Source organism: Diabrotica virgifera, chromosome 4 (genome assembly GCF_917563875.1).
Source record: "Diabrotica virgifera virgifera chromosome 4, PGI_DIABVI_V3a".
NCBI classification, from domain to species: Eukaryota; Metazoa; Arthropoda; class Insecta; order Coleoptera; family Chrysomelidae; genus Diabrotica; species Diabrotica virgifera.
Window position 1 is genome coordinate 231,079,716 of NC_065446.1, and position 17,454 is coordinate 231,097,169.

Genomic DNA, 17,454 nt, shown 5'->3' on the forward strand with positions numbered 1-17,454 from the left:
CTCTTTTATAGGGCTGTAGCACCATTGATGATGATGATTTAAGTTATAGACTCTTACGGTGCCTAAAATGATTAGCACATTTTTCCTATCCGACTCATAGTCTCAATTTTTAAACACCTGTATCTATCAAAGAGTGTCACGAAAAACGCTTTTATTTTGCTAATTTATTTGGTCTAATTGCAATTTTTATTTATTTGTTATCTTTGCTTTCACAGATTATATATTATATAATGCAAAATTATCATACCGATACACCTAATTAAATCGAATAAGATAGTTGGAGGATGCTGATTGGCCAAGTTTCGTAATATCTGATAGTATTATCAATTGCAACTATCCGAATATATATATTAAACAAATAAATGTATTGATCCTCTTTAACAACGGACCAGTTTGTACTAAAAATTCCGGTAGTGCAGTTCCTAACCAGACGAAAAAATGAAATTTGTATTACTTGCTGTAATTATTTCGGTCCTGTCATATCAGGGTAAGTTTAAAACTGTTTTATGAACTCAAATCGCTATCCAAGTGTTTCCCCGTCTTTTTCTCGTTTTGTACTACTCTCAGTAACTTACAGGCGAACGCCAAACTCCTAAAAAGAGCTTTAATTTTTGGTAAGCTCGTAAGAGTCCAGTCACTGAAGGAAAACAGGTCTTACTTCACAGATCCCTGATATCTTCAAAACATACCTCTAAATTGTTTATAACCAAATCGATTTTGTTAAAAATTTGGAATTAATCTTATCTTACCCCCTTCTTAAAAGTTGAGCTAGGTGAAATTATATTTTTCAAGGAATTAAAAGACAGAAAAGTTATGCGATAAAATGACCGTTGCCCTACCCAAAACGAACGCCTGTTGCCGTTGCTAGAAATTCGCAATTGATGGAATTGATTTATCTCTGGAATATTAATAGGCGTACCCGTTATCGTTTTCTTAAATAATAGCGTTCTGGAAGTAACTCTATCAAAAATAAACTCTGGGTCAATAATAAAGCACTTAAGTTATGCAGTGGTTCTCTTCGGCACACCTATATTGATCATGAAATGTGAGCTTAATGAACCTCCACTTTTATTACGCAGGCAATACCTAAGTGAGAAATTTATAGTTAAATTGCTATTAAATAAAAATTTTTATTTAACCACCTCATACCTAACCCATTATTATTGGGAAAAAAGAAGCTGCTTTTAGTTGTGGAAAGCTTTCTCAACGTTTCCAATTCCATTGGTGACATACACCAAGTAGAACAAAGCTCGTCTCGAAAATTAAATTATGAAGATTATTTCTCTCCATTTAACTGCCATTGAAGTAATACCTGAAGTAATAACTGACCACCTGGGTACAAAACCTGTATGTACAAAACAACTGGGGAAGTTATCAGAAAGTATATACAGATGGTTCAAAAATGGAAGGGAAAGTTGGATATGCTATAATATATATTACCCACAAAAAAGTATAAAAATAAACAACAGATTACCTGATAAAATGACGATTTTCACAGCTGAACTTACAGTAATCAAGGAAGCATACAAAATATGTATGTATTAATCAAAAAGAATTCAATTATGTTATATTCACAGACTGCAAAAGCATTGTAAAGAAACTGAAATATATTTTGCAGAAAATTATATCATCATTGACATCATAACAATGAACAGTGAAGCTTTGAAATCGGGCAAAAATATAATATTGTGCTGGATAAAAGCACACATTGGTATAAAAAACAATGAAATAGTGGATGATCTGGCTAAAAAAAGCAACAATGAAGGAATCCGCTCTGCAAACCTATCAACTTCCTATGGGAAATTTAATTTCTATTATCAGGTCTATCAAACGGACCAAATGGCAGGAACAATACAACAATTCAGACAACGGAAAGTATTACAAATAATTCAGCCTACACTTCCCATCCAGACATGGTTTAATCAAGTTTCCAACAGAGACTTTATCAAAACTATTTGTCGAGCAATTGACTATTTAAGGAGCAATCACTGTCTGACTCCAGTCTACAAAAGAAAAATAGGACTTGTAGGTAATGATGAATGTTTATGTGCAGAGCTAGCTGATCTACAACATATGCTGTTAGAATCTCCTTTACATTTTATTGACATATCAAAGTTCTACACCAATCTAATTCAAGTTAATGTTCAATATTACCCTTTAATTTTACACATCTTTTAGAGTCAAAAAATCTAGATGTATATAAAATTTTATACAACCATGTTATTTGTTTAAAACTAAAGCTCTGATAAAAAAATTATAAAAAAAATAATAAAATAAAATAAAAAGTTACTAAGAAGATCTAAACCTCTGAAGTGTTGAACCGTAGTAAAAAAAACATACAAAAAGAATACATAAAAAAAATTAAATAAAAAAAATTATAAAAATATATAATAAAAAAATAATTGTAAAAAACACAATAAAAAAAATAACAAAAAAACACAGTAAAAAGCTTAGTAGTAATAATAGTTTTAAATGTAGATACTAAGCATATATTTTGTAAAAGATACGATTAATTTTATTTGGGAAGCTAATTAGGGGGCGATTTCACGATTTTTGTATCAAAAAATAAAAAGGACTAACAATATTTCGAGTCAATTATTTTTAATGTTAGAATTTAAAAAAAAATAAACCTTTTTTAAACGCTTTAAAAAATTATAATGGATTTTCCCCGAAAAGTGCTCTGTTTTTTAATAATAATAATAATAATAAATAATTAATAATTGATTACAATCAACTGATTGTCGTACGAATGAGGGGTGTTGTTATTTGATGGTTGTTAAGGGGACTTAATTATAATCAACTTCTTGATTAACGTTTGAACAACCGGGCCTTAAACTCTTAAATACTTAAACATTTAAATTTAATTTCAAAACAATTACAGATTATACCTTTCAATGCGAAACTCTGATGTAATAGCTACATGCTACATCATGTCACAAGGGGAATACCCGAATTGTAAACCGTCAGATTACTGACATCTGGATGGGAATAGTTAATATTAATTCCTACTATTTGTTAATAATAGAATTTTTTGATGAAATACAAACCGCACAACTTCAAAATCGCATTAAAATAATCCACATAAAAAGAGACCTTACTGTACACGATTTTTTCTATGATCATTCACAACAAGAAATATATTCAAATTTATTTATAATGAATAATTTACTAATGAAATAAAAATTTTTAGTAGTTCCAAAATGACACAAAATCTAGGCGTCGGGTAAAAAAGTTTATTTGAAGAAAATGTATTTTTTGTTCTTCTTAATGGCGGTACAGGCTCGTTTTTTTAATATTGTATTTAATTACACAGTAATTTCCACATATTAATATATTTTTCAAATTGGGCTCTGTACCGCCATTCTTTATTATATTACGAATACGTGTGCCAAATATCTCGAAAAAATATTCAAAATTACAGCTGCAATCTTGGAACGCATTTTTGCTACCTGTTGATCGCTACTGTATCACCTTAATTTTGTAACGCAAACAAATTAAGTAGTTTGTCAATTTGTTTACATATTGAAGCGTATGTATTTGACTCGCCATTAGTACTGCGCGTGTGCCACCTTCATCGCGAAGGCTATATCGCGATTCTATTGGTTAAAAATCTGTATCGTAATGAAAATCATGAAGTTCATTATGATACAGGTAGTGAAATCATAATTGATATAGTATGAGAATAATAGTATATTATGCAACGAGCATTTGATGATGGTCATTATGAAGCTAGTATGAGGGATAGGAAACGAGCCGTATGCGCCGAGTTTCGTATAGAGTACGAGCTTCATAATTATAATTAAATGCAAATTAATTAATTTAGTAACGCAAACAAATTAATTAGTTTGTCAGTTTGACAGTTTGTTTACATATTGAGAACTGTCAAAGAGTATGTATTTGACTCGCCATTGGTCACTGCGCGTGTACCACCTTTATCGCGAATGCCATATCGCGATTCTATTGGTTAAAAATCTGTAGCTTAATGAAAATCTGTATCATAATGAAGTTCATTATGATACAGATCCCCTTCTCGGTGTTGGAAAATTTTTTGGTTAATATTATCAGGGAATTCTTTAGAGAACCTAATTCTAAGCAAAAACGGTTCTATAATTTTTTTGAAGTTGTACTTCTTTAGGAGCGATTGAGAGTGAAATTTTATTATTCTGAGCGCATGCACACACTGACAGTATGTAGTTTGTTGCTAATCTTTCAAGTTGTATGTATCAGCGCACATAAGTAATTAAAATAATATATTAGTGTTTTTGTAAATGTATTATTTATTATAATTTTTGTGTCTTTGGATTTGTCTTCCTCGGGAGTAAGATAATAAAATATCTATTCTTTTTATATCTAACATTTTTATACTTCACTTGCTCTATTTGTCACCGTGATGTTTAATTATATCCGAGACGTCACTTACATAGGGCTTGATAGAATGATTGGTAGAGCATTGGACCAGAGATCGAGAGGTCCCGGGTTCAATTACCGGGACGATTCATATTCTTTTTTTTTAATTTTTGATATTGTTTTAATAAAAAATGTTTGAAAGTGGTAGGTAAGAAAGTTGGTTTAATATTTAAATAAAATACAAATATACTGTTAAGTACCTATACTTATTTCGTTGAAATTATACAATAGAAGTATAATTTCTTACGTGCGTACAAAGTACACACACATTTTTTTTTGAAAACTCGATACTTTTTGAGTTATTCGTGGTTGAAAATTGGCCATTTTCATTGAAACATAATACCTTTTCGAACGGTTTTTTGCGAATGCCTTAAAAACTATTCATCTAACTAAGAAAACTATATTTAACATTTTTGTAAGTTATAAAAAAACAAAGAGACACTTATCTCCATAATTTTTCTAGTTATTTTTCCAAAAAGATATGGTAGATGAACATACTTAGTTTTCTGGTACATTCTCAAATTAGTGTATTCAACTTGAAATAACAGAGAAACGGTCGATTTTAGTTGTATAATGCTACCAATACCTTTTGTAGTGCTTGAAAAGATCTTTAAAATGAGCTATACTAAAGGTACATTATATTAAAACTAAGCGAGATATGCTGTAAACAAAATTGATAACGAATGTGTTTTAAGAAAAAATGAGAAGTAATTTTAACCCCATCCACCAAAACATAAATGCATCGTTTTTCTTCTACAATACCTTTTAGTATAGTGTTATTTCTAGGTTCAGAAAGTTGAACGGGTTTAAAAAAAAACAAATTATAGAGAGCATTTTTAAATTTTCTTAAAAATCTTCATTTTTGTCCATGTAACTGGAAAATGATAAGGGATACAGTAATGAAAAATAAAAAGAAAATTTTTATCTGAAAAATCCCTACATTTTTGTGTGCGATCTTTTTTTCGTATCTTTTATCTTTTTCGACTTACATGGAGGAAAATGAAGAATTTTAAGGAAATTTAAAAATGCGCTCTATAATTTGATCTTATTTTTTTCAAAAACCATTGATTTTAATCCAGTCCAACTTTTTGAACATAGAAATAACACTATAATAAAAAGTATTGTAGAAGGAAAACGATGTATTTAAATTCTGTTGGATGAGGGGTTAAATAAACTTCTCATTTCTTCTTAAAATACATTAGTCATCAACTTTTTTGCGGAATATCTCGCTTACTTTGAATGTAATCGACATTTAGTATTGCTCATTTTAAAATTAATTATTAGAAAAGTTATTAGATTCATTATACACCTAAAATCGACCCTTTCTCTGTTATTTTAAGTTGAATACACCGATTTGAGCATGCAGCAAAAAACAAACTCTTCTTACCTACCATATCCCTCTTTCTATTTTAACTAGAAGATTTATGAAGGAACTAATCTCTTTGTTTTTATGACCTACAGAAATATTTTATATAGTTTTTTTGTTAGATGCATAGTTTTAAGGTATTTACAAAAATCCGTCCGAAAAGGTGTTATGTCATTTTTCAATGAAAATGGCCAATTTTCAACCACGAATAACTCAAAAAGTATTGAGTTGTCAAAAAATAATTATAGAACAGTTTTTGCTTAAAATTAGGTTCTCTAGCCTCTTCCGTGGCTATTTTAACCAAAACATTTTTCACTACCGAGAAGGGGTGGGAACCACCCCCAAGATAAAAGCGCACATCGGCGTAGGGTAGACTTTGTTTCATGAGCTATTCCCTACGTACTGTGAAAATATCAAGTAAATTGATGTAATATGATGGAATTCGGAGCCCAATACCCTCATTAGAGAGTTATTGCCACCGGGAAATAAAGGATCCTTTATTACAGGATACTTTAATAAAGGACAAATACAGGACGGGTCTAAAAGAGTGGTATTGCAAACGCAGTTAAAGAATCTTTTATTTTGACAAATGACATGAAATATTTTTGAAAATATAAAAATAACCTATAAAATTCCATTTGTCGATATAAATTAAAATAAGATAATTGAAGAGTAAAACGTTAAATTTAATTATTTTGTCATTTAAAGATGTTTAGAGAACAACATAATATATCCCATAATACTCATCGTTCAATAATATGGAAGTGCAATAAATTGGAAATACTATTTTAGGAGTTTTTAAATACTTTTGCATTATGGGTATATGTAATGGGGAATTTCTGGAGAATATATTATTAGGGAATAGTGGATATCCATTCCTCAACTACAACTACCGAATGACACCATTCCAGAATTTTCAGACAGAAGTTGTGTTTTTATAATCCATCACAAATCCCTTCAAGAATTGTTATTGAAAGAACATTTGGTATTGTGAAGAGATTTCCCATTTTACCATATGTAATGAGATGCAAGTTACCTTTTATTCAAAGAATAATATCAGCTTGTTCAGTTTTACATATTGCAGTAGTACATAATGGAGAAAACGTTGAAATACTGGCAAATGAGTGTGCTGTTGATATTGGTATAGAAGCTGTGGCAGTACATTTTCAACCAGGAGCTAATCTAATGCGACTAAATTGTGTGTGTGTTTGTTTAAAATTATTGTTCGACATTTAAAGCTAGCGCTTAAACTAATTTTATTTTTATTGGACTGCAGTTTCTTAATAAATTTATAAATAAATATAAATATTATATTGGTGACTGATTTTAAGTATTTTATGATCATTAGCAGGTTTTAAATAATAAATTTATAAATATATACATACATGCTATTGGCGTTTGATCTTTTATCCATTATGGCCCTCTCTTTCTTTCTTTTCACCTCTGGATAACTAGTTATCAGGAAGTTTATCTGACAGATTAGATACTAATAGATATCTGACAGAGAAAAACTTCCCGTTAACTAGTTATCCGGAGCTGAAAAGACAGATACTAAGGATACTGTTATATAAACTTCCCAATAATTAGTTATCTGAAAATGAAAAGACCTCTAATCTGTCAGATAAACTTCCCGATATACAAAAAGATAATAGAAGAATTAAGCTTTATGCTGGTTTTTATTAATTTTTTTGGCAATGTTTAAATAAACAAATACTGATGGCATGAAATGGATCACGAACAAGGAGGAATGAAGAAGGAATTGGAGATTGTGTTTACCATTAAACGCATAAAACTGCAGTATCTGGGACATATATGATAAATCAGCACCGTTACTCCCTGCTGCAGTACATATTGCAAGGTACAGTCAAAGGTAAGCGAAGACCTGGTAGAGGGAGAATATCAATGGAACTGTTTCGAATCGCAGCTAGCAAGGTTACGATTGCTATATGATTTCCAACATTCGAAACGGATAAGAACCAAAAGAAGAAGATGGCATGAAAATGAAAGTGTATTAATACTTTTGATTAAAAACTTTATAGATTCTAATCTATAAAAGATTAAATTTTCAAAAATAAATACTTGAACCTTTGTTTTATTTTGTTAACCTGTTGTTATATATCTCTTGAATAGAACTCTATTTTGAATCTAGAATTTTAACAAATCCTAACTTTCATTAAAATGTATTGATCTTATATCTTCAATAAATATTTATTTCTATAGAAAAATGTAAAATATATTGAGTTTAATAAATGAGTTACTGATATTTTAAGTCTTATCATTGTAATTAGTAACAATTTAAAATTATTTACGTAATATTCCTTTTTACAACTTCTTGTAATAACTCAAGCTTCAATAAAATGTTCTTTTCTATATTCGTTTGGGTCAAAACATCAATAATCTATATCTCAGAATATTACTTAGAGTTGTTTTTAATAAATAAAACCCAACATACAACTTTAATGATGAAAGTTTAATCAAATATCAATCCCACAATACATAAATTATCAATCCAAAGAAGCGACAAGATAAATTCAAAATACAAGTGAAGTTAGACCTTTCTTCACATTTTTGACACGTTATGTCAAAATAAAGGAACTTTTATTAAAATAAAGGTGTCCTCTAATTTTCCTTAAATACAGGCGGCCTGTATTTTATTAAAAGACAAAAATAAAAGACGCAATACTGCGCATGCTTATATGTCAAAATAAAGGATCTTTTATTACAGGTCGACTTAAAAGACGTTGGCAATAACTCTCTATTGATTGCCCTAAATGCACACAATCTTTTTTTACTCGATCTATGTGTATATATTTATCGATGTTTTTTAATTTTTAGCTATTGTCGAGACCAAATATCTCCCAGTAAAGTCCAGATTCGAACGCTTCGAACCATTGAAACAAGGTAAGTAGAAATATTCTATAATAATATGATCTCGTAAAAAGAAATCGCGATAAGCAAGTATCACTTTCGATTGCCATTTCATAATAAAGTAATACTTATTTAATCACTTAATATCTCAAATATATCATAATATGGGTATAGCTATAAAATGGAGGAAGAGTGAAGAGGAAACAGTAGCGATCAACAGGTAGCGAAAACGCGTTCCAAGATTGCGGCTGTAATTTTGAATATTTTTTCGAGATATTTGGCAAACGTATTCGTAAGATAATAAAAAATGGCGGTACAGAGCCCAATTTGAAAAATATATTCATCATCATCATCATCATCCAACCAATTTACGTCCACTGCTGGACATAGGTCTCCCCCAATTGTTTCCACACTTCACGGTTTTGTGCTGATTTTTGCCAGTTTTTACTAATCCGCCTGATATCATCTGTCCATCGTGTAGGCGGCCTTCCTCTACTTCGTTTATCTTCTCTTGGTCTCCACTCCATCAGCCTTCGTGTCCATCTTGAATCTTTCAGCCTGGCGACGTGTCCTGCCCAGTTCCATTTGAGCCTGGTGATACGTTCTACAACATCTGCGATACCGGTTGTTTGTCTGAGATCTTCATTTCTTATTTTATCCCGTAGAGTTACGCCCAGCATGGATCTTTCCATGCGCCTTTGAGCAACCCGCATTTTCGACGCTGTTGCCTTGGTTAGAGTCAGTGTCTCTGCTCCATATGTCATTACCGGTAGCACACATTGGTCAAACACTTGTCTTTTTAAACCGATCGGTATACTGCTCCTAAATATGTCTCTCAGAGCTCCGTAGGCTGCCCAAGCAAGAGATAATCTTCTTTTTATTTCGCATGTTTGGTTATCTCTGCCAATTCTAATTTCATGACCCAAGTAAATGTACTTTTCCACTAGTTCTATTTCTTGTTCGCGTATAATCAGCTGTCCGCTAGGAATCAGATTAGTCATAAATTTAGTTTTAGAAAAGTTCATTTTCAGGCCTATTTTCCAGCAGATAGCGTCTAACTCATTTAGCATTTTCTTTACTTCTCCTAGGTCATCAGTTATAAGGACTATGTCATCTGCAAAACGAAGATGATTTAACTTTTCTCCATCTATTTTGATCCCTTTATTGTCCCAGTTGAGCATCTTAAAGGCATATTCCAGAACAGTTATGAATAGTTTTGGCGAGAGTGTGTCGCCTTGTCTTACGCCGCGTTCTATGCTTATTTGTTTGGTTTTATCATGTAACCTTTTCTACTCTTGATGTCACTACTTTTGTAAAGAGTTTGTATAAGTGGTTTAGCAGGCTAATGGGTCTATAATGTTCTAAGTCTGTCTTATCTCCCTTCTTATGCAAAAGTATTGTTACTGCGTTTTTCCATTTTTCAGGTATCGACTTTTGATGAAGGCATAAGTTGAAGAGATTTTTTATTTTACCTATAAGAATGTGGCCTCCGTTTTTAATGGCCTCTATTACGACTCCATCTTCACCTGGTGCTTTTCCATTTTTCATTTTTCTCAGTGCTTGATGGATTTCGCTAGTGGTTATCTCTGGTAGTATTTCGGAGCCTTGGTTTATTATTTTCTTTGAAACCGCTTCCCTCAGATTATTTTGATTCAGCCTTTGGCTCCTATATAGTTCCAAATAAAATTCTTCTACGATATTTAGTAAATCTTCTCTGTTTGATGTTATTTCGCTGTTTTTATTTTTTAATTTATGTATTTCGCATTTTCCGTTGGTCAATTTCCTTCGTAAAACTTTCAAACTTTTATTTTCTTCTATGGTTTTCTGGATGCTTTGAGTTTTATACTTCCTTAGATCTTTTCTGATTTCTTTTGACACTTTCTTGTTGATGTCTCTTAACGCACTTTTTTCAGTATTTTCGCTTCCTCTCATTTTACTTCGCGTTTTGATTAGTTCTCTAGTTTCTGGGCTTATTTTTTCATCTCTCTTCTTTTTTGGGCAGTTTTTTCGTTGACTTTCTTCAATGGCTCTAATTATGTATTGAAAAATATAGTAATATGTGGAAACTGCTCTGTAATTAAATACAATATTAAAAAAACGAGCCTGTACCGCCATTAAGAAGAACAAAAAAATACACTTTCTTCAAATAAACTTTTTTATCCGATGCCTAGATTTTGTGTCATTTTGGAACTACTAAAATTTTTTATTTCATTAGTAGTTCCAAAATGACACAAAATCTAGGCATCGGATAAAAAAGTTTATTTGAAGAAAGTGTATTTTTTTGTTCTTCTTAATGGCGGTACAGGCTCGTTTTTTAAATATTGTATTTAATTACAGAGTAATTTCCACATATTAATATATTTTTAGAATTGGGCTCTGTACCGCCATTCTTTATTATATTACGAATACGTGTGCCAAATATCTCCAAAAAATATTCAAAATTACAGCCGCAATCTTGGAACGCGTTTTGGCTACCTGTTGATCGCTACTGTATCACCTTAAGAATATTACATTGGAATGCGAATGGTCTCTTACAACATCAGCAGGAGATGCTGTTTACCTTAAACAACCAAAAAATCGATTTATGTTTAATATCAGAGAAACACTTAAAAAAACAAACATATTATATTAAACCGTTGATTGATGTATTAATATTTCAATCAACGATTAATCTGAGAGGATAACAAATATATTGCTCTTCATCCTAGAAACACAGGTAGTGGAGGAGCAGCAATAATCGTAAACAATAATCTAATTCACTTCGATAGAGAAAATATGGAGACAGACTGAAGCCATCCAGGCAGCTAGTATAAGTGTCAAAACAAAAAATATGACGTAACAATAAGCAGCTGCATATTTTCCACCAAAACATAATCTACAAAAAGAAAATTATGTCCATTTGCTTAAGAGTAAACAGTAGCGATCAACAGGTAGCAACAAAATATAACTTCGGGAGATAGTATCATAAACTTTGGCAACAGTGGTAATCTTTGACATTATCTAAGAATAATATTTTGAAAATATCATAGTCGCGCTAAATGGAAGTAATAGAAAACGATTTTATTATTAAAAAATAGATATTTATAAAAATAAACCAAAATGGGTGAAAATTTTATGTTAAGATAGGTATTTAGAAAGGTATTTGCATGAAATATCTAATAATAAAACAATAATAAATAATCATTTTTTGTTGTGACGCGAAACAAATTTCGATTTTCGCATAATTTTGGCACGGTTTTTAATGGATTTTTCTTGGAAGGTTTCACTTTATTTTTCGTTTGATTTACTTTTTCCATTTTGTTAAACTATTGATCATATTTTTAGAATAAAAAATCCTCCTAAAACTCGCATCCTACTCGCATTAGAATTCGAAATATTTTTACGTAAAATATACTTACCTACCTACATATAACTAAAACTCACGATTAACAACAATATATTCTTTCAAAGAGATCAACAACTTATACAATAACAAATATATAATAAATTAACTATCAATAAACACTACTTAACAACACTACAATCAACAATAACGAATTCTTAAATTAACACACTACTGCACTGAACAGATATCGATAAAGATGACCCAACAGATTAGAGAAAATCTGACGCAGGTTTGTCAAAATGACAGTGATAATAATTTCTCTATGTTGCCTAATTAGTTATTTAGCTAAAATGTGTTCGATTTCTTGTTATAGCAACTTTACACGATGCAAGTAATTGCGAAATTTATTGCACAAGTTCTTGCAGCAAGAACTTCTGCAATAAGTTGCAACTAGCTTTCTGCAATAGAGTGATTACACGGTGCAAGTAATTGCATAAAATATAAATTTTAGGTTATGTTGTTTTTATAAATAAAAAATGTAATTTTTCGAGTAGAGTTATCAGACATTGAGATATAAGATTAAAAATGTTAGATTATAATTTGAGAAAATTATAATATGTATTATGTAAGTATAACAAAATCAATCAATACCTAATGCAAGTATACCTATAATACATTATTCATTTACAAAAGGAAACAAGTTGTTACAAAAGAAATAAAAATAGAATATAGTTTCTTTAATTCCTATGTTGCATAATTAAAGTTATCCACCAGAATAATGTTATCTGTGAAGCGTGAAATTGGTAAAAAGTTCCTCTAGTTTTGTCAAAAATTGTTTAGTTTGAAATTTAGGATGACAGAATGTCAAAACAAACAGTGTAGCCTTTAAAGTTACTAAAAATATAACCAAATTGCAGAAAAAATTGCATGAAAAATAGGACATGTTCTATTTAGCTGCAACTTCTTGCAGCAAGAAGTTGCTGCAAGAAATTGCAGCTTTTCTGTGCAGTTCTCGTTTGACACGATGAAATTTCTATTGCTGCAAGAAATTGTGCAATTAATTTCGCAATTATTTGCATCGTGTAAAGTGGCTATTAGAAATAAAAAAAATTAGTAGTTCCAATATTATACAAATTTTAGCCCTGGGATAAAAAAGGTTATTTGAAGAAAAAATTTTTTTCTTCTTAATGGCGGTACAGGCTCATTTTTTCAATATTTTATTTAGTTATAGAATAATTTCCACGTACTAACATATTTCTGAAATTGGGCTCTGTACCGCCAATCTTTATTATATTACGAATATGTGTGTCAAATATCTCGACAAAATATTCAAAATTAGAGCCGCAATCTTGGAACGCGTTTGTTGCTACCTGTTGATCGCTACTGTAGCCTCTTAAGGGCATAGGAGCAAAATGTCGCCTGTCACAATTTTCAATATGTTTTAACAAAGTGTGGCACAAATGCGTGTTACTAAATTTAAAATACATATCTTCCCATCCAGTATGTACATCTAATCCAATCATATTTGGATGACAGAACTTTTACGAGTTAAACAGGAAGGCGAATATTCAGAATTACGACCAATTAAATAAGGAATACCACAGTGTTGTGTTCAGGGAGCCATACTATATTTATCACATACTTGTGACAGCCCTGTTACAGAAAATATTAAACTAGCCACATTTGCAGACGACACTGCAATACTAGAAGTCGGTAAAACATTCGAAGAAACAACTAAACACCTCCAAAACCCACTGAACACAATAAATACTTGAAATAGTAAATGGCGCATAAAAATCAATGAAGAGAAATCTGCCCATATCGACTTACAAAAAAATAAATAGTCACCCAGTTATGTACAATAAAACAGTAAAATACCTACGGCTACATTTGGATAGCAAATTAAAGTTGCAGGAACATATCAGAAAGAAAACTGAAGAACTAAAACTGAAATACAAGAACTTATTTTGGTTATTAGGTAGAAGCTCACAACTTACAATCAAAAACAAAGTATTGGTTTACTAAACAAATGCTCCAACCAGTATGGTCCTATGGTTTACAGTTATGGGGCTGTACTATTGAGAGTAACTATGCTTGCCTTCGAAGAGTCCAAAACCGAATACTAAGAAACATAGTCAACGCTCCATGGTATATCCGCAACAAAGACCTACATTGGGAACTTCGTATAGCAACAATTAAAGAAGAAATTAAGAAGATTGCCAAGGGTCACGAGAACCGACTCCACAACCATACAAACAGGGAAGTGTTATAACGTTTAGATAATCATACGTCACAATTAAACCCATGTTAAAATGTTTGAAAGCACAGGAGCAGACCCACTAAGTCATTACGTTAACAATCAGTGAATACGTCAAAAATTACTGTTAGTCCTGTCGCCAGTGGGGGTACAACGGCCTCCTTAATTCAGATGGACTTACCCAAGTTTTTTATGTATTTTGACAAGTAGAATATGAATTTTTTGGTAACAGTCGATCCAGATGTCGATAAGTTTGTTATAAACAAAGAACTTGAGGAATCACATAACAGCGATTTTTCGCAAAACAAAACATTTTTTTGGGTCATTCTAAGCAAAAAAATGTTTTTATAGTCGGTTCGCTAAACTCAGACATAACTGTCTGGTGATTTTTGTAAGTAATTTTTTTGTTTTTTGTCAATTTTGCCAAAATTGGCAAAATTAGTAACTATTTGTTAGAATATATTCAACTATAAATTATGGTATTCTTATTAGTGTTAAAATGGACATAGCAGTCAAAGTGGGCGGGCTAATTCCCCGAACCTTTTAGGTCGAAAACTCTTACATAGGATTGATTGCATGAAAGTATCGTGTTACAAGACATATGGATGTGAAAGCGATTTTAGTAGTTTTGTATTTGATATTTTTACAGTAGTCTTGAAGTATACGTTGTAGAAGACACATCTTAATTTCTTTGTTTGTATATTATTATATTACGGTTTTTCGGTTAAAATAAATAGTTTGTTTAGTATTATTTGTACCTTTTATTATCTACTATTTCTAATAGGTTATGGGCCCAGTTACGTTGTTAGCTCACCTGTATTAAGATAATAATTAAAAGTGTACAGTCGCGAAATTTTCGTGTTAACCGAATACATAATGGCGGAGAGTGCGAAATATAACGTCGAAAAGTTGAACGGCAAGAACTATCAATCTTGGAGTTATTTAGTGAAAATGTTACTCATCAATGCTGATCTATGGGAAATAGTTTCGAGTGAGTTACCATTAGAAGCAGATCGAAGCAGTTCTTGGAAAAAACAAAATGATAAGGCTTTGTCAACTATAGCCTTACTTGTTGACGTTAATCAATTAGTGCATATCCGGAACAGGGAATTCGCGCGCGATGCGTGGATAGCGCTAAGGGAGTATCATCAGAAATCAAGTTTGTCTAGTATGGTGTTTTTGTTAAAGCAAATCTGTAGGCTATCGCTAGAGGAGAATGGTGATATGGAAGCACACATTAGTTTATTCCTAGAATCGTTGAATAAACTGGCCGCCTTAGGGGAAGAAATTAAGGACAGGTTCTCAGCAGGAATTTTGCTGGGAAGTCTTCCAGACTCATACAGTATTTTGATTACAGCGCTGGAAAGTAGGCCATCGAGTGAATTTACTCTAGAATTTGTTACGAGTAAATTAATAGATGAGTACAGGAGACGTCAGGGAGCTTTGGGAAGAAATCAGGAGGAGTCGGTGATGAAGTCAGTATACGAGGATAACAAAAATAATGTTACTGCAAGGGCAGAAGCAAGGCAGTGTTATTTTTGTAACCGGAAGGGCCATTTTAAACGAGATTGCTTTAAGTACAAAGCGTTTAAGAAGGAAAAGGCCAATAAAGTCACTGAAGGTACTGATGATGCATGTTTTATGGTCAATTATAGCTCAAGGGACGGAAAAAGGGATTCTGCTTCGTGGTATGTGGACTCAGGAGCTTCGAGCCACATGGTTAATTACAAAGGATTCTATACCCAATTTGACGGTAGCAGAAAAGGCGTTGTAAGTTTGGCGGAGAAAGTGCAATACTCCGAGGTTCAGGGTATAGGAACAGGACTTATTGAGTGCGTGACTGGATCGGGAGTGGAAAATTTAAAAATCGACGAAGTGTTGTATGTGCCGGGATTAGACTCAAATCTGCTTTCGGTGAAAAAGCTAACAAGTGCGGGACATAATGTGCAATTCGATAAAAACGAGTGTAAAATCGCTTTACACGGAAAAGTCGTCGCGAGTGCGGTGCCGTCACCGGACTTATACAAACTTTCAACTGTGGACCATGGATTGAGTGCTGTGGAGCACTCCAGCAACTGTCAACATGCATGGCATAGACGGTTTGGACACAGGGACATGGATGCAGTCAAACACTTAATGGAAAAGAAAATGGCAGTCGGGATTGATATGACAGACTGTAGGATTAGGGAAACTTGTGAATGCTGTATGAAAGGTAAAATTTTACGTAAGAGTTTTCCAAAATTTTCTCATAGCAATACATTTAATATTCTTGACTTATTACATTCGGATATTTGCGGGCCCATGAAGACTGTTACTCCAGGGGGTAAACGTTATATTTTGACTTTAATTGATGATTTTTCTAGATATACAACTATATATTTATTAAATCATAAAAATGAAGCGGTAAAATGTATAAAAGAGTTTATAGAATTTGCGAGTAATCAGTTAGGTAGGGTTCCAAAAGTAATTAGGTCGGATAGGGGTGGCGAGTACGTAAATAATAATTTAAGGGAATTTTTAAAGGGTAAAGGTATAAAAATTCAATATACAGCGGGCTACTCTCCAGAACAAAACGGGGTTGCAGAAAGAAAGAATCGATCTCTAGTTGAAATGGCTAGGTGCATGTTAATCGATGCGGGTTTAGCAAAGAAATTTTGGGGGGAAGCGATAGTGACAGCCAATTATTTGCAAAATCGATTACCTACTAAGTCGAAAGAAAAAACGCCCTATGAATTGTGGCATAAAGTAACACCGAATGTGTCGAATTTGCAAATATTTGGGTCTACGGTTTATAGCCACATTCCCAAAGAAAAAATGAAGGATAAATTTGATCCAAAAGGTGAGTCACTGATATTTGTAGGTTACTCTGATGAATCAAAAGCGTATAGATTGTTAAATGTAGATACAGAACGTATTACAATTAGCCGTAGTGTGGTGTTTTCCAAGAGAAATATATGCGTCGAGAAAAAGGAGGCAAAAAGTGAGGAAATATCCATTGGGTCCATGATGGAAGGGGAAAAAATAGAGCCAAACGACGTAGAAGACAGAGAGGTTGCAAATTTTGAAAACACGAAGGAAATAGAAAATTCTACGGACACATCTAACACGTATGAGAGCTTAAGTTGGGAAGAATCCCATGACGATGACGGTGATTCTAACTATCAATTAGATACAGATCTCGATATAGAGAATTCAGGTGATCGTAGATCTAGCAGAATAAATAAAGGTATT

General features: G+C 32.1%; 1 protein-coding gene across 14 annotated transcripts in view; it reads left to right on the forward strand.

Moving 5' to 3' along the window:
* Positions 1-319: 319 nt before the first annotated feature.
* The window catches only part of LOC126883330 (uncharacterized), a 63,242-nt gene continuing 46,107 nt past the window's right edge, over positions 320-17,454 (forward strand). For all 14 annotated transcript variants that reach the window (XM_050648715.1, XM_050648716.1, XM_050648719.1 and 11 more), the window contains exons 1-2: positions 320-487; positions 8,609-8,674. In XM_050648715.1, coding sequence (XP_050504672.1) covers positions 439-487; positions 8,609-8,674 — 115 coding nt within the window. In that variant the 5' untranslated portion in view covers positions 320-438. The remainder of the gene's footprint in view (positions 488-8,608; positions 8,675-17,454) is intronic.